This window comes from Phragmites australis, chromosome 11 (assembly GCF_958298935.1).
Source record: "Phragmites australis chromosome 11, lpPhrAust1.1, whole genome shotgun sequence".
Taxonomy (NCBI): Eukaryota; Viridiplantae; Streptophyta; class Magnoliopsida; order Poales; family Poaceae; genus Phragmites; species Phragmites australis.
Window position 1 is genome coordinate 14,675,329 of NC_084931.1, and position 25,724 is coordinate 14,701,052.

Here is a 25,724-nt window from a genome sequence, read left to right on the forward strand (position 1 = left end):
TCAAAACTTGAATTGCTTATTTGATTCTGATATGAAACTGGTTGAGAAGACAAGTTGCATGTGTCCGAAGTTTTAATCTTCTAGCATGCCTTAGTTTGGCTTAGCCTTCTTAGCGTAGGCTTTGTTTTTTAAGGTTCTTGGTGCAGTTTCTTGATAGTAAGAAGAATTTGGAGTATTTTGTGTGTAAAGTCGTGAAGAAGATGCAATCTTTTAGGTTGTAAGCTATGCCTAGTTTGACAAGCTGAATCAACATACTACTTGCAAAACATTTCAGTTTCATTATGTAAATTAAGAATTTGGTCCTACTACTACCTGAACTCTATGAAACTTGGGTGCTATTTTTATCTCAGAGAAAATAATTTCATTTGCAGTGCAGGAACTGGATTTGGAACAGTGTATGTAAACAAGTTCATGTCCTGAAATTCATGAACACTTAGAGCATGAGCAATACACACTACTCAGAAATTATTTCTAGAGTCGGTTCGTAACCGATTTTCACAGACGTTTAGCGTAACCGTCTGTGATCTAAGGCTTATGCGGTTCGTAACCGGTTTTCAGAAGCATTTAGCGCAACCACCTGTGATCTAAGACATGTGAAAATGAACGATTTTTCCAGATGCAAAATAGACTGTCAGTTGAAATCTATTTAAAGTAGTATGAAGTGATCACAGAATAAGCGTGCACCTAAAAAGAAATCAGTTAGCAAAATGAGGGCCTGAATGAGCTGCAAACAGAATTACCAGAATGGATCATTAACAAACTGCACCAACAGTTACCAATAGCAAATAATCATAAATTGGTCTGGAATATGTATCTGTGACGAAACAAAATCAAATTGATTGACTGACAAGCAGAAGCAACTACTTTTTGTTCTAGGATTCGGAAAAGTCAATTCCGATGCTTAAAAATTCATATAATATGTATGATGTCATCTCATGTATTGCTAATAATGACAAAGGAAAACCAAAGGAGAGTATATGGTTAATGTACTGAAAATATTGAGGGCGTAGGGCTTCAAAGTGCCACTTCAATGCTGTTTCTTGTCGGACAACATTGGGATCTTTGAGAGAAGCTTCGCATCGAGCACTGCGTATTGCTTCTTGATCTCGATCAGGGCCTTTTCTCCCACAGCATCGACTTGATATTCATATTTCTCATACAGCATGGGAAGCGTGTATGCCATCAGAAAAACTGCAAACAGGGATCAAATTCAGCATTTCTCCGACAACGGTGAGCAATAGAAGTCGAACGTGATGATCTTATATCATTACATAAGAAACTAGCAAAGAAGACATTACATTAGTGATGACTGCTCAACACGTGTAACTAATGTCTTATTGGTGACGGATCTAATAAGGACGCGTCATTAATATTCCTTCTGATCGGGACCAGATATAGACTCATCACTAATGACGGATCGTAATATGATCCATTACTGATAATAATAGTGACGGATCAAGTTGTGATCTGTCACTAATGACAAGATCATCAGTGACGGGTCATCCTAGGTCAGTCATTTGTGACGGTTGTGACCCGTCATTAATGATAAGGTCATCCGTGATGAGCCGTTCTAAACCAGTCATTATCAAGTTGTGATCTGTCACTAATGATAAGATCATCAGTGACGGGTCGTTCTAGGCCAATTATTAGTAACGGGTCACAACTTGATACATCACTAATAATCTACTCATTAGTAACGGGTCGTCCTGTGCCAGTTATTAGTGATAGGTCAACTTTTAATCCGTCACTAATAACCAACTCAGGTCACTAATGACGATATTCACAAATATTTTTTATTTTTATTTTATTTTTCTCTTTTTTTCACCTTAACAGCACTAGAATAGAAACTATTATACATTTTTGCTCAAGTTTGATATAAGGTGTGGCAGCTGTAGACACAAACACGCGTACCAAAAACGATGCAGAAACTTCCGAGGGTGAGAACTAATTCTTGTAAGCTATTTTTGGCTTTAAAAAATTCTCCGAACCTAACAAAGTGGGGGAGAAATGGATGTAAATTTTTTGTAAATGTCCGTAGAGTCAAAAAAACATCAAAATTGGAGTCTGTATGCAAAAATTATGCCCGTTTTACCGAATGCACTCCGGGTCACCTATCAAATTATAACCTTCGATGAAATTTAGCAAAATTAGTCATTAGTGATGGGTCATTGTTATGATGTGTCACTAATGACCTTCGGCAAAGAATGTTAAAAGGATAAAATATCCGATTTCTGTCACAACTACGTGATAGCAAAGGTGGTAAGGTGACTACACACGCAAGGAGGAGGTTGTGGGTTTGATTCCCATGGAACACAATCTTGAAAACAATGTTAAAAAAGTGACTTGTGAGGCATATAGGATGGGACTGCGTTGGGATGATGCTCGGGTGGAAAAATATTTTTTTGACTTTTTTCGTATCAAAAAATATGAAAAATGTTAATCGATAAAATATCTTGACCCGTACTAATGTTCAGTCAATAGTATCAGGTCACGGTTACAACCCATCAAATCTTAGTATATCGCAATGTGTTAATTGATCAAAATTATCCTTCAAATCAAGAGAATTGCACCTCTTTCAATCCAATAATCATGCCTTCGAAGAAGAAGAAAAGAAAGACAAAAACTACATCTTCCTATGTTGTATTTTGTCATCCAAAGTTAAAATAGAAAAGTATTGTTATCGGTACATATATTTTCAGATGCTATGTTCATTAGCATGCGTTTGTGTTTTACTTAATCACACATTATTTCTGCATGTACAGGAACCCTTTGGGGTCTGGTTTGTGTTTGAATATGAGAAATCAAGTTGAAATGTATTTTGGTTTATATATGATGAGTGATTGATAAGGTTGTCGATTTTGTTTGTCGAGTTTTGGATTGCTTGAGCTTCGTTTGAGTATTTTGATTATAGACTAACTGGAGTAGCCGTCACTAGATATGTCTCCTTTGATGGTTTCTTACGTAGTGAGTTGGAGTTGGAGAAATATATTTATTTGTCTTATGGTGTGTAAGTGACGGATATAACTTGGCGATCGACAATGGGTGATTGGGGCTAAGAGGGTGATTGGTGTCGGATGATAAAGGAGGCTGAACGAAGTCAAGGATGATCTTAGTTGTACACGTGGAGGTCAAGAAAAGCATAAAATGAAGGATGAAGATAGCATGTTGACAAAGTCAAGTGAAAGGAATGCCGATGCAAACGACAAGAAGGCCCGAGGGATCACGAGCAGGAGAGAATTGCCAATGGTCAGGATTACAATACAGAGTACACGTAACCTTAAGATGTAAGCAAGTGGCGACATCAAAAGGCTTGCTTAAAGTGTAAGCAAGTGGCGATTCATACTTTGAGAAGCGTGCAGAGGGTTTCATAGTTGGGTCTCAAAACCGTGAGAGGATTCGAGGAGTATGTGGCACCATCATGAAGCTTGCGTCGATGTGAAGCTAAGTCGTGAAGGCGCCATAGCCGTTCAATGGACGGAGCAAGAAATGGACCAAAATACCTTCAATTATAGGTAGGAGTGTACTACAAGAGAGGGGTAATTTGGTAACAAGTTATGAAACTTATGGGTCAAATTTCCTAGACCTATAAATAGATAGGTAGGGCTATATAAGTGTTTGAACCAGCCACTTGAACCTCTTATGCCACCCATTTGAGAGTATAGTGCTAAGGTTTTAGAGGAGAGGAAGGATAAGTGCTTAGCCTATATAATAAGTGTGAGTTTTGAGAGAAAAATCTTTATAATTTGCATAAAGCAAGGCTGATCTCTTTGAGCAATGAAATTTATATTTTTGTATATACTTGAACTCCCTCCTTCTAGTTTCTCTCTATTGATTTTCATTTTTTTTTACAAGTTTTCGATCTCAGTTGCAATTTTTGTTTTTGCGCTTGAGCTAAATTTTTTCACCTTCTTAGAGTTAATCTTCTAGTTGCTAAAGGCATAAAAATCGCGTACAAAAGTATACAATTGGATATTGAATTTCTTTGTCTCTAATCCATCAACTTGGATGTTTTTTCACCTGGTGATCATCTCCTTAAATTTATGGAGTTTCTCCTCAACATCCAATTTTTGTGTGGGGTTGAGTCATGGATTGATTTGCTGTGGAACCTAGGGTTCGATCCCAACCATGAGACCCACATTTTGTTGAATTTTCAAATTGGTTTTTCAATCGGAACTTCTGGGTTGAACCTAAATTTCTGCTGCGTTGTTCTTTGTGCTAATTTCTTCTTGAGGTGCGTTGGGTGAATAGGGAGTAGGCTATCTATTTCGTAAGAAATTTGTAAGGTGCCTATTCACCCCACTCTAGTCGCTTATGTCGGTCCTACAATTGGTATCAGAGCTAGTTTGATTACTTGTTTATCTTAACCGGCTTTGTGATCCTTAGGTGACAATGGAGAGAAGTGGGAAAATTATGTTCTTCGATGGTCGAGATTTTTCGTACTGGAAAGTGCGCATAGAGGCTTATCTTCTAAGACAAGGAAGTGCAATATGAGAGATTGTGGACTCCAACTATGTTATTCATATTGTTCATTCTTCTCCGGCCCAAATTGAACAATATGAGGCCAACAACAAGGCTCGTATTATATTATTCATTAGCTCGAGTCGTAATGAGTTTGACAGAGTTTAGCAACTTCGTACTGCTCGCAGAATCTGGTCAACTCTTAGTGTCTTTCATGAGGACACTAACCAGATCAAGGCCAGACACTAGAGCACGTACAACCAGGAACACCAGATGTTCGTACAGAACACTGGAGAATTTTTGGATGCTATATTTGCTCGTTTTGATGAAATTATTAACAACCTTAGATCCACTAGTGTTTTACCCTATTCTGACCATGGGAGAGCAATCAATCTTCTCTATACTCTTAACCGTAGCATATGAGAAGTTAGGATCTCGAGCATTGAAGAGTCGGCAAGTTACGATACATTAACTTGTGATGAACTCTTCAGCAAACTCAAGTCCACTAAGAAGCCAAGGCGGCTCAGATAGGTCTCGGAAAGCCTTGTCAAAACATAATGTTGGTTTTGGGACCTAATGCTGGCAATCAGGCTGGAGCTAGTTTTTTTTTCTAACACTTCATAGAGTGGATTACTTTGCCTTCTTTGGTTTCTATCACAGAGGAGCAGGTGGACGCACTAGATGATGAGGACCTAACACTCATTTTGTAGAAGTTCACTCGCTTCTACAACAACAGAAGAGACCAAAGGAAAGGGGGTTCTCACGCTTGGTTTGAGTGTGGTGAAACCACTCACTTCAACGTGGAGTGCCCCAAACTTAGGAAGGAGGACAGTGACTATGACTACAACAAGCACAAGAAGAAGAATAAAAAGCCCTTCTTCAAAAAGAATCGTGACAAGATGGCCAAAAAGGTGGCCAAGACGGCTTCTAGGGCGTTCGTGGTGGCTCTCAGCGATATCGACACCTCTTCAAGCGAGAAGGAGAGGTCAGAGGAGGAGGAACCACAAGTGAAGACCAAGAACAAGGCCAAGGACTTCATCGACCTCTGCTTCATGGTGGATGACAATGACAATGACAGCGACCCTGAGACTGATCATTCTGAGGTGGTAGGTGGAGGCCTGGAAAACCAGTGGCTTATTGACTCTAGTTGTTCATGCCACATGACCGGAGATTCATCATGATTCTCCAGCCTCACCTTGACAAAGCTTCATGAGTACATCACTTTTGGGGATGATCAAAAAGGTAGAGTGAAGGCCAAAGGATCAGTAAAGGTAAATGAGAGTTTTACTCTCAAAGATATGGCTTTGGTTGAGCATCTGGGATACAACCTTCTTTCTATATCTCAATTGCTATATGAGGACTTAGAAGTGCGCTTTAAGCGCAATACTTCTCATGTTCTTGATTCTTCTGACGCTTTGATTTGCAAGGTTTCTCGAGTTGCGAGAGTTTTTGAAGCAGATTTTTCTGAGCTTTCTGGTTTTTCTTAGTGTTTACTTGCTCAACCTTCTTCTGAGCTTTGGTTGTGGCATAGGAGATTATGGCACATAAGCTTTAATTTGCTTACTCATTTGAGTGTCCTAAGCTTGATCTGAGTATTGCCCAAGCTCAAGTTTGAGAAGAACCTTGTTTGTGCTCCTTATCGGCATGGCAAGATGATCACCCACCAATCAATCTAATGATGACTGAATGACCAGGAGAACTTCTCCATATGGACATTGTTGGGTTCGTTCGGCAGGTGAGAAGTGGTATGTACTTATTATTGTTGACAATTACCCTCTCTACTCTTAGGTCTTCTTTCTTGTAAGCAAGGATGAAGTGTTCTCACACTTTCAGAGCTTAGCTTTGAAATTATTCAAATAACTCCTAGGTGCATTGAAAGCAATTCATAGTGATAATGGCACCGAGTTCAAGAACTATCTATTTGATGTTTTTTACCTTGAACATGGCATTGAGCATCAATTTTCTTCCCCACGTGTTCCTCAGTAGAATGACTAGTTGAAAGACTTTAGTGGAGATGGTTAGGACGATGCTCAATGAGCATAGGACTCCGAGAAAGTTTTGGATTGTGACCAGTACAGCGTGCTACATCTCAAATTGTACTTTCTTGCATTCAATCATGAATTTAACTTCTTCTGAGTTGTGCTTTGGGAGGAAACCGAAAGTTTCACATTTGAGAGTTTTTTGTTGTCAGTACTTCATCCTAAAGCGTGGCAATCTTGACAAGTTCGAGTCATGCTCTTCTAATGGTATTTTCTTGGGGTATTCTTTTCATAGTCATACTTACAAGGTTTATGTAACACCCAAATTTCAATATTTGCAATAATTTAAAATGTTGCTAGAAATTAACTCAGGTGTTGCAACTTAGCTCAATAGGAAATTAATTTCTAAAGTTAACTTGGCCTACGATAATTGTTTGAATGCATTCATGCCGTTGTAGATGCAATAAGGTTTTATTGGGTGGAAAAAGTTTGCAAAATTTTGCTAGCTTTCGTCGCTTTAAAACCTCATTGGAAAATATGCTGAAATTCAATTGGAAAAAGGTTTTGAAACTAAAGAAATTCGTTTGGGCCGAATACTTTCTCCGGCCTAGTTTTCCCCTCTCCCCCTCCCTTCTTCCCCTCCCGCGTGGGCTAGAATCCCTCTCAGTGCCGGCCCAAGCCAGCGCCGAGCTGACCTGCCTCCCACTCCAGCCGGCCCGTCGCCCTGCTCTCGCTGACGTGTGGACACGCCGAGCCCGAGCAGAAGCCACGCGCTGAGCCTCGAAGCCGTTGGCTCACCTTCTTCCTCCTCCCAATGCCCGATGCCGAGCTCTCTTTTCTCGCCGTTGTTTCAAATCAAAGCCGCCCCGCGCATTGAATCGCGAAATCAATCACATGGCCGTGATCCTCCCCCTCCCCACTCTTGATTCCAACCGTTTCCCCTTCGTTTCCCCTTCCCCTTGCATGGAAACCGTAGTTAGAATAAAATTTGGGGCCGCCAGCCAATCCTCTCAAATCCGGCCGCCTCCCTTCCCCTTTGGGCTATTTAAGCCCTCCATCGGCATTGTTGCTTCATTCCCCACCCAAACCGACCTTTTTCCCCTCAATTTGCGTTTGGGAATAAGCCAGCACCGAGTCCTCCATTGCTGACGGTAAGGAGCACGGCCACCGCCCGTTTCTTCCATGGCCGAACCTCAATTGACCTTGTTCCTCGCTCAAACGGTTCCATAGGGTCTCGGTCTTCGTCCCTCGGCGCTTTTTGGAGTGTCTCTCGTGACCGGACTCCACTTCCGCCGAAGACCGAAGCGCCGCCGGCCTTCCTCACCGTTGCCAGCCATCTCCGGTACTCCTCTGCCGCCGTTGAACCCGTGGTGAGATTCCCTTTCTCCCCCTTTCTCTTTTCCGCCGCTCACCGTTGAGTATCATGGCCGGATGCGCCGTTTGGCGCATCGCCGGCGAGCTCGCCGCCGCCCCTGCCGCTGCCGGCCGTCGCCCCCTCTGTTGGAAGCCGCCGGCACCGCTGTTTCAAACCCCGGCCATCAGATCTCTGATCTACGGCCCGGATTAGACCGGCCGGGGGCATACCCCTTCGGTCCACCATGGACAAGTGGACCGGTGTGTCCTCCGTGGTCCCCAAGCCCCGTGAACCTTTTCCACGCCTTTTCCTTTTAAGAATTAAATCTGTTTTGCTTTATGACGTCATAAATCCAATTTTCCAGTATAAAAACAATTCGGATTTTCTCTGATAATAAGGAAATTATGCAGAAACATCCCTGGAACTTCAAATAATCATAACTTTTTGTTCGTATCTCCGATTTAAGCGATTTTCGCGCTCAAACGATTGTAGCATCGTGTAGAATCTGTTTATAGGATTTTTATCTAGTGTTAGGAATGTTTGGTGTACTGTTCTTATGCTAGATTGTGTGCTCGTGTAGACGATTCAGTCCAGGAGTTCGGCAACCTTCAGGAGGAAGATTTTGAAGGACCTGTGCAACACTTCGATGCAGTCAAGTGTCTTAACCATGTTGCAAACCCGGTTTTTACATAAAGGGAATCTTTGTTAAATATGCATGCTGTTTTACAAAAATGGGTATTATAGCAAATACTAGTGTTAGATATAGATGCTTTATCCATACAAGATTATCATGTTTATGCTTAGCCATGCTTTAGATGAACATGTAGCGTGTAGGTGATGAATCTTGAGTTGTAAACTAAAAATTGATATAGAAAGAATATCATGGAAACTGATGTTGTTAAGGGAGTTAACAACAAAGATAATTGGGGTTTTGGGCAAGAAAGGGGCTACTTTTCCCAACATGGTTGGTTGTTTGGAATTGTTTAGTAATATACCCTAATGGGATTATTGGAGGTCTTGCCCAGACCATTTTAAGGACCGGTTCGTGGAGCGAACATCCATGGCAAATAAAGCAACCACGAGACCAATATGGTACGGCTTGGCCTGGTAACTAGTTGTTCTTCCAGTGGTGTATGAGCCAATCGGATGTGTAGAAAAGGAAGGGTTACTTCCCGATTCTACCCGGCACAAGAGGGGGCTTCTGGGGTGGAGGGTTACTCCACTTATGTACGGAGGTGAAACCTCAGTGGGAAAAGTGCATACTGAGAGGCTCTTTGGAAAAGCCTCGTAGTGATCTCTTGGCGCACACCCCGGAAGTGTGTAAGGTACCATCAGGTGCCGGCAACAGAGAAGATCACGACTCGTGGGTAAAGTGCACAAACTCTGCAGAGTGTCAAACTGAAAATCCAGCCATGCTCACGTTTATGAGCAGCATGGACCCTCACATGATTAGTCGGGTGGGTGTTTCTCTTGGTTTGGGAATTGGGTTGAATTCCCGGAGGTTGAAGAAAATCTTTGGGAATTGGGTTGAATTCCCGGAGGATAAAGAAAATCTTTTGTACATCTTTTCCCGGTTAAAATAAAAATTTGTTTTCCATAGTTCAGGGCTAAAAATCGGCTTTTATGCAAATGAAACCCTAGAATAGGAAACCTTGTTTGAAGCCACCATGTCAAATTCATTTTCCCCCCACTTGTTGAGTATTGGAAATACTCACACTTGCTGTTTCAGAAGGTGAAACCTTTGAAGAATTTCCAGATGATGACTTCCCTGAGGATGATGCCAAGTTCTAGGCTTGTGGAACTCTCGGTCGGCTGCCTGTTGGCTTGGAGCTGCGCCATTCCTTTTTCCGCTGTGGTGTTCTTTTCTTTAGACCCGTGTAGGGTCATTTTGTAATAATTTAACGTTGTAATAAAAATCACTGTGTCTGTTACACTAATGAAGTCGCTATATGTATGAATAACTGATCCTGGTATACATATAGTTTACATCTGGTTTTGGTCTTAAAACCGGGGGTGACAGAAGTGGTATCAGAGCCGTGTTGACCGTACGTCGTAAGCCTAGCTAGAAATGGTCGCGTAATAAGGATTAATTTATAAAAACTATATTTCCTCTTTTGCACCCAACGCCTCTGCTGGACCCAGCCGTGGAGTCACCATTCCTAAGGGCCTGTTTGTTTGAGCATCTGCTTTTGGCTTTTCTGAAAAGCTGCGCTTTTGGCTTTTCTGAAAAGCTGCGCTTTTGGCTTTTCTGAAAAGCTGCTTTTGGAAATAGGTTGTTGGCTTCTATAATAAATTTTTGGCTTCTCTGCACATAACTTCTCAGAAAAGCCACTCTCAGCGAGCTTCTCAGCATCTAGTTCATTTTCCTCAGAAGCAGCTTCTGGCTTCACCAGAAGCCACTTCTCAACAAACCCGTTTGTTCTGGCTTCTGGCTTCTGGGCTTTTGACAGAAGCAGAAGCCAGAAGCAGCTGGAAACAAACAGGCCCTAAGAACGGAAGCAAGAAGTTGTACCATTCCAAGGGATTCGAAGCAGGGAAGGAACCAATGATACTAGTGGAAATGCTGCAGCGTCTAGGGTACACCAAGGCGCCTGTCTACCACGGTCTTCGCCAGATTCATCCAGGACGTGAGGAGTGGACAGTGGAGGTGTGCATCTACGGCTCTCCAGAAGGCGACGACAATTATGAGATCGTGGCCATCCACAAAGCAATGGCCGTCCGTGCAAGCTTTGAAGCAGGGATCCGAGACGCAGCAAGGCAGGCACTGGCTCGTGTCTGTGAGCGCCACAGGAGTACTCTGAGGGGGACTTCCTACGACTACTTCCCTCGTCGAGAGCATGGAAGTTGGGACATCAAGGTGAAAGCAACCACCCACGAGCACAGCGGTGTGGCTCGAGAGCAGGTGCTGCTGGCCACCACACTGCACGAGGACTTGGATGAAGCTTTGAACGAGCTTCAGGACACCCGCAAGCGCCTTCGTGATGCCGAAGCACAAATCAGGGAGCTGCAGAAGAGCCTCAATGGGATGTCCAGCTCTTCCGACTCAGAGGACCAGTCCGTTCGCTCGCCCTCTCCCAAGAGGCCACGCCGAAGTGATCCTTCTAGTGAGGAGTCTTCGGAGGACGATGACCAGTCAACTGCCAAACCATCTGTTGGGTCGCAAGCTTAGGAGAGTACCTGAAGCCAGTTTAATAAGTCGTCTAGACCGTTTGTGTTGTCTAGTCCTGGTGTCGTCATGTCTGTCTTGTGATCATGTTATGAGTTGGATCTTTGTGTGATTGTCGATGTAAGGTGGATGCTCTTTCTTCACGTTGCATCAGTTATCTTATAATATAATAAATAGATGGGAGTCTTTTTGCTCTTGTTCTTCCTGTCTCAGTCATATCTTGTCATCTTTGCTTTTTCCCTCTGTTCTCCACTCATACCTTGGCAACCAGCAGATGGTGAACACCAAGAGAAACCCCCGCGTCGACAACAACGAAGTCAACAACAACCAGCAACTGCCGCCTCCTCCTCCACCACCTCAATTCAACATGGAGCAAATGATGGCCATGCAAACGCAAATCCTTCAGGGACTAGCTCAAACTATGGCAAATATGCAGCAGGCCCCCGTGCGCATGCAAGCCCCTCCTCCTCCACTGCAGAATAAGTTGGGAGAGTTTATGAGGACCAAACCCCCAGTGTTCTCACAGGCTGTGGAACCAAAGGATGCTGACGACTGGTTGAAAGCCACGGAGAAGAAACTCTGGATAGCTCAGTGCAACGACAGGGAAAAGGTCTTGTTTGCTTCACATAAGCTTTCTGGGCCCGCGGCAGATTGGTGGGACGCATACGTCAATGCCCATGAAGTCGCACAAGCCATTACATGGGCGGAGTTTCAGACCAGTTTCCGCACTCACCATATACCAGCTGGGGCAATGAAACTCAAAAAGAAGGAATTTCATGAGCAGCAGGGAGCTATGTCTGTAAGTGAATATGTGGCAAAGTTCACACAACTATCAAGGTATGCCCCCGAGGATGTCAATACAGATGAGAAAAAGCAGGAGCACTTCCTAGAGGGCCTGAATGATGGTATCCAATATGCATTGCTTCCCCAAGACTTCGCAAGCTTCCAGGCTATGGTAAATAAAGCCCTGGTGGTGGAACACAAACCCCGCCAGATGGATCATAAGAGAAAGATGTCTTCTCAAGGTCAAGGCTCAAGCAGTCACTCCCGACCGCGCTATAACCCACCTCAACAAGGACCCATGTTCCGCCAACAGAACCAGCACCAGAATCAGAACCAGCATCAGAATTAGAACAAGCTACAGATGCAAGCTCAGCGCTCAAACTTCCAAGCCCCTCGTCAGACCCAACCCCCGACGCCTCAAAAGAAGTTTGGTGATCAGGCACCTTCCACGGGAAGGGCATGTTTCGTCTGTGGTGAAGTAGGGAATTATGCCAATAAATGCCCAAGGAAGAAACCCAACAACTCTCCCGTGCAGTATGGCAATGGGAATGCTCCAAAGCAAGGACAGCATCAAGCTCCGCGCCGTAATGGGAACCCGGCACCAGCTCCAACCAACCGGGCTCAACAGAATTACGCGCGTGGGCGAATCAACCATGTCACTGCTGAAGAAGTCCAAGAAGCGCAAGATGTGGTGCTTGCTATGTTCCTTGTCAACTCAAACCCGGCATCAGTTTTATTTGATTCAGGAGCATTGCATTCATTCACTACAAGATATGTTGCAAAGTATAATCTGCCAATTGTACATATGAAGCAGCAAATGATTATTAGCTCTCCTGGAGGAAAGATGAGGGCAAAGTATATATGCTCAAAGCTAAGCCTTTATATAAGGGGGGTAGATTTCTTAGCCAACCTAGTAGTTCTGGAATCCAATGGAATTGATGTCATTTTGGGTATGGACTGGCTGCCGAAATATAAGGGAATCATAGACTGCACCAGAAGAGCAGTTCAACTGACTAACAGAGAAGGCACGCAGGTCAAGTTTGCTGCAACTATACCCTCGACAGAGGAAAGCTCACTAAATCAAATGAAGGGTATTCCTATAGAAGAGATCAATGTGGTGAACGAGTTCCCGGACGTTTTCCCCGATGATCTTCCAGGTATGCCACCAGATCGTGAAATAGAATTTGTGATTGAGTTAGTGCCAAGAACTGCACCTATATATAAGAGACCTTATAAAATGGATGCCAATCAGCTGGCAGAGCTCAAGGAGCAAATCCAAGAGCTGTTAGACAAAGGGTTTATCCGCCCTAGTTCTTCACCCTGGGGAGCTCCGGTCATCTTTGTACCCAAGAAAGATGGAACGCAAAGGATGTGCATAGACTATCGAGCTCTCAATGAAGTGACTACAAAGAACAAATACCCACTGCCTCACATTGATGGTCTGTTTGATCAGTTGAAAGGAGCGTGTATTTTCTCCAAGATTGATCTTTGGTCCGGATACCACCAGTTGAAGATTCGCGCTTTGGATATTCCAAAGACCGTGTTTGTCACTCGATATGGCCTTTATGAGTTCACGGTAATGTCTTTTGGCTTGACAAATGCGCCAGCATACTTCATGTACCTAATGAATAAGGTCTTCATGGAGTTTCTGGACAAGTTTGTCGTAATGTTTATTGATGATATCCTGGTCTTCTCCAAGGACAAGGAAGAACACAAGGAACACTTAAGGATGGTATTACAGAAACTCAGAGAGAACCAGCTTTATGCCAAATTGAGTAAGTGTGAGTTCTGGTTGACGGAAGTACCCTTCCTTGGTCATATTATTTCATTAGGAGGTGTGTCCGTAGATCCATCCAAAGTAAGGGATGTACTAAACTGGAAAACCCCGCAGAATGTTTTGGAGATCCGCAGTTTCTTGGGTTTAGCAGGGTATTACTGCCGATTTATAGAAGGTTTTTCCAAGATAGCGAAACCAATGACAGAACTACTGGGAAAAGGAGCAGAATTCAAATGGACAGCCGCTCGAGAAGCCAGTTTCAATGAATTGAAGAAAAAGTTGACCACCGCGCCAGTTCTTATCATGCCAGACACCCAGAAATCGTTCTCTGTGTATTGTGACACGTCTCGACAAGGGTTGGGATGTGTGCTTATGCAGGAAGGTCATGTGGTAGCATATGCATCTAGGCAGTTAAGAAAACATGAGGAAAATTATCCGACCCATGATTTGGAATTAGCTGCAGTGGTTCACGCCCTAAAGATTTGGAGGCACTACCTCATTGGCAACCGATGTGAAATATATACGGGTCATAAAAGCCTAAAATATATTTTCACCCAACCGGATCTTAATCTGTGGCAACATAGATGATTGGAACTAATCAAGGATTATGATGTGGGAATACATTACTACCCTGGGAAAGCAAATGTTGTGGCAGATGCCCTGAGTAGGAAGGGATATTGCAATATGACTATGTTGCAAGGGAGTCAGCCGGAATTATGCAAGGAGTTTGAGAGATTAAATTTAGGATTTGTTGCCGACATGGATGCAACAGTAATAGAAATGAAGTCACAATTGGAACAAAACATCCGAAAAGGACAATGGGAAGATGAGAAAATAAAGGAGATCAAAGAACTCATAAAAACAAATAAGTCACCGGGATTCTCGGAAGATAATCAAGGAACAGTGTGGTTTGGGAAAAGGATTTGTGTGCCCAACCAGAAAGTTTTGAAGGATTTGATTTTGCAAGAAGCACACGATTCTGCACATTCCATTCACCCCGGGAGCACTAAGATGTATCAGGATCTGAAAGAGTATTATTGGTGGTATGGTATGAAGAGAGATGTTGCAGAATATGTGGCTTTGTGCGACACCTGTCAGAGAGTAAAGGCAGAACATCAAAGGCTAGCAGGATTATTGCAACCCTTGAAAGTTCCAGAGTGGAAGTGGGAAGAAATTGGTATGGATTTCATTGTCGGGTTACCCCGCACTCAAGCAGGCTACGATTCTATCTGGGTAGTGGTGGATCGTTTAATGAAAGTTGCGCATTTTATCCCAGTCAAGACAACATATTCAAGTGCGAAACTTGCCGAGTTGTATATGTCAAGGATTGTGTGTCTACATGGGGCACCTAAAAAGATCGTGTCGGACAGAGGTACCCAATTTACCTCTCGCTTCTGGCAGAAACTACACGAATCCTTGGACACTAAAATGAACTTCAGTTCCGCATATCACCCCCAAACCGATGGACAGACAGAGAGGACCAACCAAGTGTTGGAAGACATGTTAAGAGCCTGCACCTTGAAGTACAAGCAGAGTTGGGATAGAAGTTTACCATATGCAGAGTTTTCTTACAATAACAGCTACCAAGCCAGCCTCAAAATGTCTCCATATGAAGCTTTGTATGGTAGAAAGTGCAGAACTCCGCTGTATTGGAATGAAACTGGAGAAAGCCAAGTGTTTGGGCCAGAAGTTCTTAGAAGAGCAGAAGAGCAGGTTCAGGCCATACGGGAAAACTTGAAGGCCGCACAGTCCCGACAAAAGAGTTATGCGGATAATCGACGGAGAGGATTGACCTTTGAAGTGGGGGATATGGTGTATTTGAAAGTCTCACCTATCAGAGGTCTCCGCAGGTTCAAGGTTAAAGGAAAATTGGCACCCAGGTACATTGGACCATTCAGGATAATCGCTAGACGTGGAGAGGTAGCCTATCAGCTGGAACTGCCATCTACACTGGCTGACGTGCATGATGTATTTCATGTATCTCAATTAAAGAAATGTTTAAGAATGCCAGAAGAATAGTTGTCCCTGGAAGAAGTGGACCCAAAAGAAGATCTGACCTATGCAGAATATCGTATCAGAATTTTGGACACTGCAGAGCAAGCGATGAGAAGAAAGGCTATTAGAATGTGCAAGGTTCAATGGAGTCATCATTCAGAAGATGAGGGCAACCTGAGAGCGAGAAGATGATCTGAGGGCAGAATTCCCGCAGTTGTTTGAAGATCAACCCGAATCTCGAGGGCGAGATTCATCCTAAGGGGGGGTAGGTTTGTAACACCTAAATTTCAATATTTGCAATAATTTAAAATGTTGCTAGAAATTAACTCAGGTGTTGCAACTTAGCTCAATAGGAAATTAATTTCTAAAATTAACTGGGCCTAGGATAATTGTTTGAATGCATTCATGCCGTTGTACATGCAATAAGGTTTTATTGGGTGGAAAAAGTTTGCAAAATTTTGCTAGCTTTCGTCGCTTTAAAACCTCATTGGAAAATATGCTGAAATTCAATTGGCAAAAGGTTTTGAAAATAAAGAAATTCGTTTGGGCCGAATCCTTTTTCCGGCCCAGTTTTCCCCTCTCCCCCTCCCTTCTTCCCCTCCCGCGTGGGCCGGAATCCCTCTCAGTGCCGGCCCAAGCCAGCGTCGAGCCGACCCGCCTCACACTCCAGTCGGCCCGTCGCCCCACTCTCGCTGACGTGTGGACCCACCGAGCCCGAGCCGAAGCCACGCGCCGAGCCTCGAAGCCGTCGGCTCGCCTTCTTCCTCCTTCCGACGCCTGACGCCGAGCTCTCTTTTGCCGCCGTTGTTTCAAATCGAAGCCGCCCCGTGCATTGAATCGTGAAATCAATTGCATGGCCGTGATCCTCCCCCTCCCCACTCTTGATTCCGACCGTTTCCCCTTCGTTTCCCCTTCCCCTTGCATGGAAACCGTAGTTAGAATAAAATTTGGGACCGCCAGCCAATCCTCCCGAATCCGGCCACCTCCCTTCCCCTTTGGGCTATTTAAGCCCTCCATCGGCATTGTTGCTTCATTCCCCACCCGAACCGACCTTTTTCCCCTCGATTTGCATTCGGGTTTAAGCCAGCACCGAGTCCTCCATTGCTGACGGTAAGGAGCACGACCGCCGCCTGTTTCTTCCATGGCCGAGCCTCAATTGACCTTGTTCCTCGCTCAAACGGTTCTGTAGGGTCTCGGTCTTCGTCCCTCGGCGCTTTTTGGAGTGTCTCTCGTGACCGGAATCCACTTCTGTCGAAGACCGAAGCGCCATCTGCCTCCCTCACCGTCGCCAGCCATCTCCGGTACTCCTCTGCCGCCGTTGAACCCGTGGTGAGATTCCCTTTCTCCCCCTTTCTCTTTTCCGCCGCTCACCGTTGAGTATCATCGCCGGATGCGCCGTTTGGCGCATCGCCGGCGAGCTCGCCGCCGCCCCTGCCGCTGCCGGCCGTCGCCCCCTCTGTTGGAAGCCGCCGGCACCGCTGTTTCAAACCCCGGCCATCAGATCTCTGATCTACGGCCCGGATTAGACCGGCCGGGGGCATACCCCTTCGGTCCACCATGGACCAGTGGACCGGTGTGTCCTCCGTGGTCCCCAAGCCCCGTGAACCTTTTCCACGCCTTTTCCTTTTAAGAATTAAATCTGTTTTGCTTTATGATGTCATAAATCCAATTTTCCAGTATAAAAACAATTCGGATTTTCTCTGATAATAAGGAAATTATGCAGAAACACCCCTGGAACTTCAAATAATCATAACTTTTTGTTCGTATCTCCGATTTAAGCGATTTTCGCGCTCAAACGATTGTAGCATCGTGTAGAATCTGTTTATAGGATTTTTATCTAGTGTTAGGAATGTTTGGTGTACTGTTCTTATGCTAGATTGTGTGCTCGTGTAGACGATTCAGTCCAGGAGTTCGGCAACCTTCAGGAGGAAGATTTTGAAGGACCTGTGCAACACTTCGATGCAGTCAAGTGTCTTAACCATGTTGCAAACCCGGTTTTTACATAAAGGGAATCTTTGTTAAATATGCATGCTGTTTTACAAAAATGGGTATTATAGCAAATACTAGTGTTAGATATAGATGCTTTATCCATACAAGATTATCATGTTTATGCTTAGCCATGCTTTAGATGAACATGTAGCGTGTAGGTGATGAATCTTGAGTTGTAAACTAAAAATTGATATAGAAAGAATATCATGGAAACTGATGTTGTTAAGGGAGTTAACAACAAAGATAATTGGGGTTTTGGGCAAGAAAGGGGCTACTTTTCCCAACATGGTTGGTTGTTTGGAATTGTTTAGTAATATACCCTAATGGGATTATTGGAGGTCTTGCCCAGACCATTTTAAGGACCGGTTCGTGGAGCGAACATCCATGGCAAATAAAGCAACCACGAGACCAATATGGTACGGCTTGGCCTGGTAACTAGATGTTCTTCCAGTGTTGTATGAGCCAATCGGATGTGTAGAAAAGGAAGGGTTACTTCCCGATTCTACCCGGCACAAGAGGGGGCTTCTGGGGTGGAGGGTTACTCCACTTATGTACGGAGGTGAAACCTCAGTGGGAAAAGTGCATACTGAGAGGCTCTTTGGAAAAGCCTCGTAGTGATCTCGTGGCGCACACCCCGGAAGTGTGTAAGGTACCATCAGGTGCCGGCAACAGAGAAGATCACGACTCGTGGGTAAAGTGCACAAACTCTGCAGAGTGTCAAACTGAATATCCAGCCGTGCTCACGGTTATGAGCAGCATGGACCCTCACATGATTAGTCGGGTGGGTGTTTCTCTTGGTTTGGGAATTGGGTTGAATTCCCGGAGGTTGAAGAAAATCTTTGGGAATTGGGTTGAATTCCCGGAGGATAAAGAAAATCTTTGGTACATCTTTTCCCGGTTAAAATAAAAATTTGTTTTCCATAGTTCAGGGCTAAAAATCGGCTTTTATGCAAATGAAACCCTAGAATAGGAAACCTTGTTTCAAGCCACCATGCAAATTCATTTCCCCTCCTCTTCTTGAGTATTGGAAATACTCACGCTTGCTGTTTCAGAAGGTGAAACCTTTGAAGAATTTCCAGAGGACGACTTCCCCGAGGATGATGCCGAGTTCTAGGCTTGTGGAACTCTCGGTCGGCTGCCTGTTGGCTTGGAGCTGCGCCTTTCTTTTTTCCGCTGTGGTGTTCTTTTCTTTAGACCCGTGTGGGGTCATTTTGTAATAATTTAACGTTGTAATAGGAAGCACTATGTCTGTTACACTAATGAAGTCGCTATATGTATGAATAACTGATCCTGGCATACATATAGTTTACATCTGGTTTTGGTCTTAAAATCGGGTGTGACAGTTTACAGTCTTGACATTAACACCATCATAGAATCATGTGATGTGACTTTTTATGAGTCAACCCCCTATGCTAGATTTGTCTTTAGGTGTGCAGGTGATTAGGAGATGAGCAAGGGCATCTTTGTAGATGGCAACCTTCCAGCTCTTAGTGATGTCGAGGATGATCCACTACTTCCCTCGATCACACCTGCTCCAGAGCTAGCTCCTTCTTCTTCTACTTTAGTAGAGGGTCCTACAGCCTCTACTTCTACTTCAGATGCTCTTGAGCCTGCACCAGCTGTGTTTGGGGGGGGGGGTCTATCAAGACGTGAGGCCCCTCAACACATTCAGCAGTGACACCCTCCACAGACGATGATCGGTAACATCAATGAGAGAGTAACGAGGTCGAAATCTACTTATGCTCATTTTACTAATTCTGCATTCATTGCTTCCTTTGAGCCCCATGATGTTAAACATGCTTTATCTGATTCAAATTGGGTCAATGCCATGCACAAAGAGCTTGAAAATTTTGACAGAAACCATGTTTGGGTCCTTGTAGAGCCACCAACTAATGTTCACACCATAGGCACAAAATATGTTTTCAAAAACAAATAGGGAGACGATGGGTCTATAGTTAGAAATAAGGCTAGACTAGTCACTCAAGGTTTCACTCAAATCCAGGGGATAGACTTTAGAAAGACCTTTGCACCAGTAGCTAGGCTAGAAGCTATTAGGATCCTCCTAATATTTGTGGCATCCCAGGGTTCCAAGCTGTATCAAATGGAGATCAAGAGTGCTTTCCTAAATGGTTTCATAAAGGAAGAGGTCTACGTCAAGCAACCCACAGGTTTTGAGCACCCTAAGTACCTTCACAAAGTATACAAGCTTCAGAAAGCTTTGTATGGGCTTAAGTAAGCACCTAGGGTTTGGTATGATAGGCTTAGGTCTTTCTTTTAGAGCATGGGTATCTCATGGGATCGGTTGATATAACTTTATTCTCTCTTAGGCATGGCAAAGATTTCCTACGTGTTCAGATTTACGTGGATGCTATCATTTTTTGTGGCTCTTCCCATGCACTTGTGGTCAAGTTTGCAGAAACTATGAGCAGTAAGTTTGAGATGTCGATGATGGATAAAGCATGGGTATGTTTTATCTGGTGGATACACCAATGACCTACTGAAGAAGTTCAACATGAGCGACACAAAGCCCTTGGCGACACCGATGACTACCTCGACTGTGCTTGATCCGGATTAAGATGGTAAAGCAGTGGACCAGCGGGAGTTTAGGAGCATGATTGACTGCCTCCTGTACCTGACAACAACAAGACTGGACATCCACTTCATCATCTGCCTCTATGCGCACTTCCAAGCTTCACCGAGGACGTCTCACCGCCAAGTAGTGAAACACATTCTGATGTAACTTAAGCACACTCTTGAGTATAGACTATGGTTTTCTGTTGCCTCTTCACTTTCTCTTCGAGATTTTTTCGATGTTGATTTTGATGGTTCTAGAATTGATAGGAAGAGTACCTCTGGTACTTGTCATTTCTTAGGTACTTTTTTAGTTATTGGTCTTCTCGCAAATATTCTAGCGTTGTGCAGTCTACTGCTAAAGCTGAATATGTAGCTATTACCAGCTATTGCTCACAGATTTTGTGGATGACTGCTACCTTGAGGAACTTTGGGTAAGATTTCAAGAGTGTGTCACTTTTGTGTGACAACACCAGTGCCATAAGCCTAGCCAATAATCCAGTCTAGCACTCTAGAATAAAAAAAACATAGATATGAGGTTCCATTTTCTAAGAGACTACAATAAGAAGGGGGATATAGACTTAAAATACATTGATACCCAACACCAGTTAGTCGATATCTTCACCAAGCCACTAGATACTACTAGATTTGCCTATTTGAGGGGAGAGCTTGATGTGTGCCATCCCTATGGTATTGTGTGAAGGGGAGTTACCTTTGTATATACTATATCTTACTTTTGTTGCATTTGCATTGCATCGCATCATGTAAGATAATCATAGTAGTTGAATTTTGACTTCTATGTCTTTAGCATTTTTGTTTGCTAGAATTGAATTTGGACTAAGTTGAGTCATTGTGCGGAGCAAGCTTTTAATCTTAGACTCCTCTTGATGCTTTGATATGAAACATTTCAAGTAAGCTAGCTTTCCTTAAGATGAAATTTGGCAATTTTATGAATCATGTAGACTATAAAATATTACATTCTTGATCACCATATTCATACTTACTTTGGCTTAGTCAATGCTTGTGTCAAAGTTAGTTTGATGAATATCTTGCTCTAGGCTTCTTGGTTCAAGTCAGTGGATTGGGGAACATTACAGTATGTTTTTGTCTTTGTCAAATGTTTAGCTCATGATAAAATCTTAAGGGAACATGTATTTCTTGTGTCACAAATACACTACTTGACTTGATCTTGTGAAAATTTGATAACTTGTGAAATTTGAATAATCTTGTGAAAATCAAGTTTCTTGCGCAAAAATGTGATCCAATACGCTTTGTCTTGAAGCCTTGAGGTGTTTTTCGTACCCAATTGCGTGTCGCTTGGATAAAAGGCAACTTGAGAATGAAAATGAAACAAATGTGCCTAAAAGATCAATTTTGTTTTAATCACTTGACTTAACTAAGTCTTGGTTTCATATGTGAGCGTTTGCACAGCCTACTGCAATAAATACTTATTTGCCTAGTTTGAGATTAAAATTGGCTAGTTCTTAATACTTGTATTGCCTCGACATGAGTGGATGCTTATGTGGTGGTCACTTTGAACTTGATTCAACTATGTGAAATTAAATGCGCCAGCTAATTCTTCGGGTTTAGCTTGTATAGCTTCATGTTGTTGTCTCATTATTTTTTCTAGCCTTTGTGCATTTGTGAGCTCCATCTTGTGAAAGCTCATTAGGATTATATGTTAATGCATTGCCTAATATTTTTTCCTTGATATTTGCATTGCCAAAGGGGGAGAAATGAATGAAAGAGAGGAGAAATAAAAAATTTGCACCAAATTAAAGAAAAATCTTGCATAAATGAAAAACGTGCATTCATCAAGGGGGAGCATTTGATTTTGTGTTTTTGAGTTGTTATTGTTCTTTTGACGTTTTTGGATTTTCTTTGCCTCTCTTAGGCCTTATGCAACATTTCTTATGCCAAGTGACATGTTTTTGCTCTTTCTTGAGTTTTTGTCACTTGATGAGTCTATCTTCTTCAAACCAAAATATGTTTTGAGATGTTGTGAATGCACTCATCAAGGAGGAGATTGAGAAATCAAGTTGAAATATATCTTAATTTAAATGTGATGAGTGATTGATAAAATTGTCGATTTAGTTTATCGAGTTTTGGATTGCTTGAGCTTAGTTTAAGCATTTTGATTATGGACTAACTGGAGTTAGAGTTGGAGAAATGTGTTTGATTATCTCATGTTACGTAGGTGATGGATGCAACTTGGTGGTCATGGTAGAAGATTGCGGCTAAGCGGGTGCTTGGTGCCGGACGATCAAGGAGACCAGACAGAGTCAAGGGTGACCCTAGTTGTACATGTGTAGGTCAAGCAAAGAATAAAATAGAAAATGTAGATGATGTGTTGACAAAGTGAAGCGAAAGAGATGCCAGTGCAAGTAAGGCGGTCCGAGGGATCGAGAGCGAGAGAGACTTACCGGCGATCAGGATAGTAAGACAGAGTACACGTGTCGATATCATAGCATTTGTTTAAGGTGTAAGCAAGTGTTTAGTCACGCTTTGAGAAGCGTGCAAAGGGTTTCACGGTTGGACCTTAAAACCGTAAGAGAATTGGAGGAGTATGTGAAAGCTAAGTTGTGAAGGTCCCGCGGCCGTTTGATAAACGGAGCAAGAAATTGATCAAAATGTTCTTAGTGATAGGTAGGAGTATATTACCAGAGATGTGTATTTTGGTAACAAGTTAGGAAACTTAGGGTTCAAGTTTCCTAAGTCTATAAATAGATGGATAAAGTTATAGGAGAGTTTGAACTAGCCACTTGAGTTCCTTATGCCACTTATTTGAGAGCCTAGTGCTAGAGTTGTAGAAGAGAAATGATGAGTGCTTAGTCTATGTAATTAGATGGGTTTTGAGAAGAAAAACTTTATAATTTGTCTAAAATAGGGCTGATCTCTTTGAGTATTGAAGTTTACGTTTTTCTCTCTTTCTAGTTTCCCTCTATTGGTTCACTTATTTATTTATTTTTGCAAGTTTTTGATCTCGGTTGCGATTTTCATTTTCGTGCTTGAGCTGAATTTTTCCACCTTGTTGGAGTTAATATTCTAGTTGCTAGAGGCATAAAATTCACGTGCAAAAATACACAATTGGGTATTAAATTTCTTTGTCTCTAATTCATTAACTTAGTGGTTTTCTTTACCCGGTGATCATCTTGAGTTTTTGGTTTTTCTCCTAAAAATGCTATTTTTGTGTGGGTTGAGTTATATATTGATTTGCTGTGCAACCTGAGGTTTGATTCCAACCATGATACTCATATTTTTATTGGATTTTTAATTTTGATTTTTGAATCCAAACTGTCGGGTTGAGCCTGAATTTCTACTGCGTTGTTCTTTATGGTGATTTTTTTATGTGTGTTGAGTGAACAAGAAGTAGATCATTATTTTGTAAGAAATTTATAAAACGGTTATTCACCCTCTCTAATCACCTATCTCAGTTCTACGTAATATTATTTAAGGCATTAGTAAATTTATGTGGAGCAAGTAACATACAGCACGAATGGCACGAAAGTAAATTTATCTGCGGTGAAAGCAAACGTGAAAGTAGACAAGGAAATTACTAGTGTAAGACAGAGTCAAGAAGCTGAAGCAGCTCCCAATTATAGAAATGAACCACAGGACAACAATTGACTGCAAGAAAAACGCTCCAGTAAGAAAAATGAAGCACAGCACCATCTTACTTAGAACAGAAACAAGAGTTAACAAAAGAGGTAGTAGAACTCAGGTTACCATCAGATATGTTTTCAGGTCTTTCCCAGAAGCAACTTTGCGCAATGTAAAGAAAGCCTCATTGACTTCTTTCCTCACAATATGAGCGAACTTCAGGCATTGGACTTCAGATAGAATGACCTCTGGGAACTTGGGAGGAGACCTGAAATTTCAAGGATGCAATATCATTTCCCAAAATATAATTACGTCATAAGTAAGATGCTGATAAATTTAGTGCAATCTGTGGGCGATCATTTTTCGGATCATGAGTCCGTTGAATAAGATTGAATTGTTTATTCCATTGTCTCTCACTCACTAAATGACAATCAAGGCTCTTTTATCATAGATGTTTCTTTGCACTTGGGATATCACAGAAGCTTTCTTAAGCAGTTAAAACTAAGTATGACTTGTATAATTAAGATCTAGGATTGTGCATGGCATAAGAAACTACATACTGTAATAATGCCATCTCCAGAATAAGTTGCAGGAGAGAAGCAGCTAGATTCATTAAGTAACTAGTAGAGAAACTTGAATGGGAATATCCGAGTTTTATTTGATGGTCTTTAAATTTCGCAGACTGTTACTGTTCTGATAACATTACTTTTGTATAGTATAGATAGCGGTGCATCAAACATCTGAATCATAAAGAAGCATACTAAATTGAAAATTCATCTAGTTGTTCTCGGACCATAGAGGGTGGTAACATGATCAGCGTACAGTTCTCGAAAAATATAGAAAGTCAAGTGGTCGATTTGCAAGGTTTCAGATTAAAACTTTCACTATCAAAGGCCAGGGGAGGGACAAAGGGATACTCAAATACAATGTGCTACGACTAGCCTAGCGAAAGGGCAGGAGAGAGGAACAGAAGGAGCGACCTGTTGATGAAGGACGCAGCGTTGGACCAGATGAAGCAGACGGTGAGGATGACGATGAGCGTATGACAGAGGAAGGTGAGGAGGTGGTAACCGATGCCCTCAAACAGCAACCAGATCACGGTTACCCCTGCCAAGATGCTCCCGGATGTCTGCTTGTTCCTCCACAGCACAAGATCAGCAGCTGAAACAAAAAAGAAAATTAGATATAATCATCGTCAGTAGCAGTACACCTTGGATTGACAGTCACAGAAATCACATGGATTAGTTTCTTGTCTTCATAGCCACTTTGCAGATTGCATGAATAATCAATCCATGGTCCGTAACGTGTCGATTCTTGTTTCTCAATGTCCGAAACGTGAGCAAAACATTTCCATGGTGCATGTAAAAATAACGTCTAATTAATTCGTCGAAGACTCCTTAAAGCCAGCCCTCTGAATAGAGTTCAAATGCATGATGCTTTACACATCTCTAGCAACTAATCGGCTTTCCAAGAATGAAGATACATATTATACATGTATACCTTTTCCCTCGCCGAGGACACGATGCAGCGGATGCTTCCTCCCGAAGAGCTTCTTCTTCTTGGATTTCTTGGGTTTTTTGTCGCCGTCGGAGTCCGAGGAAGACGACGACGACGAGTGCTTGTACTCATGGATCTTATCTTTGATTTTGTCCATGAGTGAGCCCTGCTCCTCGCTTTCCGACATCATCCCCTCCCCTAACTACTCACAAAACACAGGAACACAATCAGAAAGGCTAAACGAAACGTATCCGAGGGCACTCATACGGCGACCAACATAAGTGGAGTCAGAGAAACGACATGATCTGAACAACCGCAAGGTCGCAACATTGAATGTAATAAAATAGAGAGAAATTAAGAAACCGAAACGGAGAGATGGATCAAGAGCATTTGCAATTTATCTAACAGAATCAAGATCAAGAGAACTGATACGTACTTACAGTGTACAGTGAGATGGCGATTTATTCAACGACACTATCTGTACCCTCTGCCCCCTGTGCTTGGTTTTTCTTGGCCTTGTGCGTTCGGTGGAGTTCTTTGGGAAGAAACCGAAAC

The 25,724-nt window shown here is 42.8% G+C and overlaps 1 protein-coding gene across 1 annotated transcript; it reads right to left on the reverse strand.

Moving 5' to 3' along the window:
• Nucleotides 1-853: 853 nt before the first annotated feature.
• On the reverse strand, nucleotides 854-25,724 carry LOC133885612 (reticulon-like protein B1). The gene is made up of 5 exons (XM_062325342.1): nucleotides 25,610-25,724; nucleotides 25,173-25,371; nucleotides 24,653-24,833; nucleotides 23,630-23,940; nucleotides 854-1,191 (listed from the first exon to the last, which is right to left on the reverse strand). Exons 2-4 carry the CDS (start codon nucleotides 25,357-25,359, stop codon nucleotides 23,790-23,792), a joined length of 519 nt encoding a protein of 172 aa, XP_062181326.1. The 5' UTR covers nucleotides 25,360-25,371; nucleotides 25,610-25,724; the 3' UTR covers nucleotides 854-1,191; nucleotides 23,630-23,789.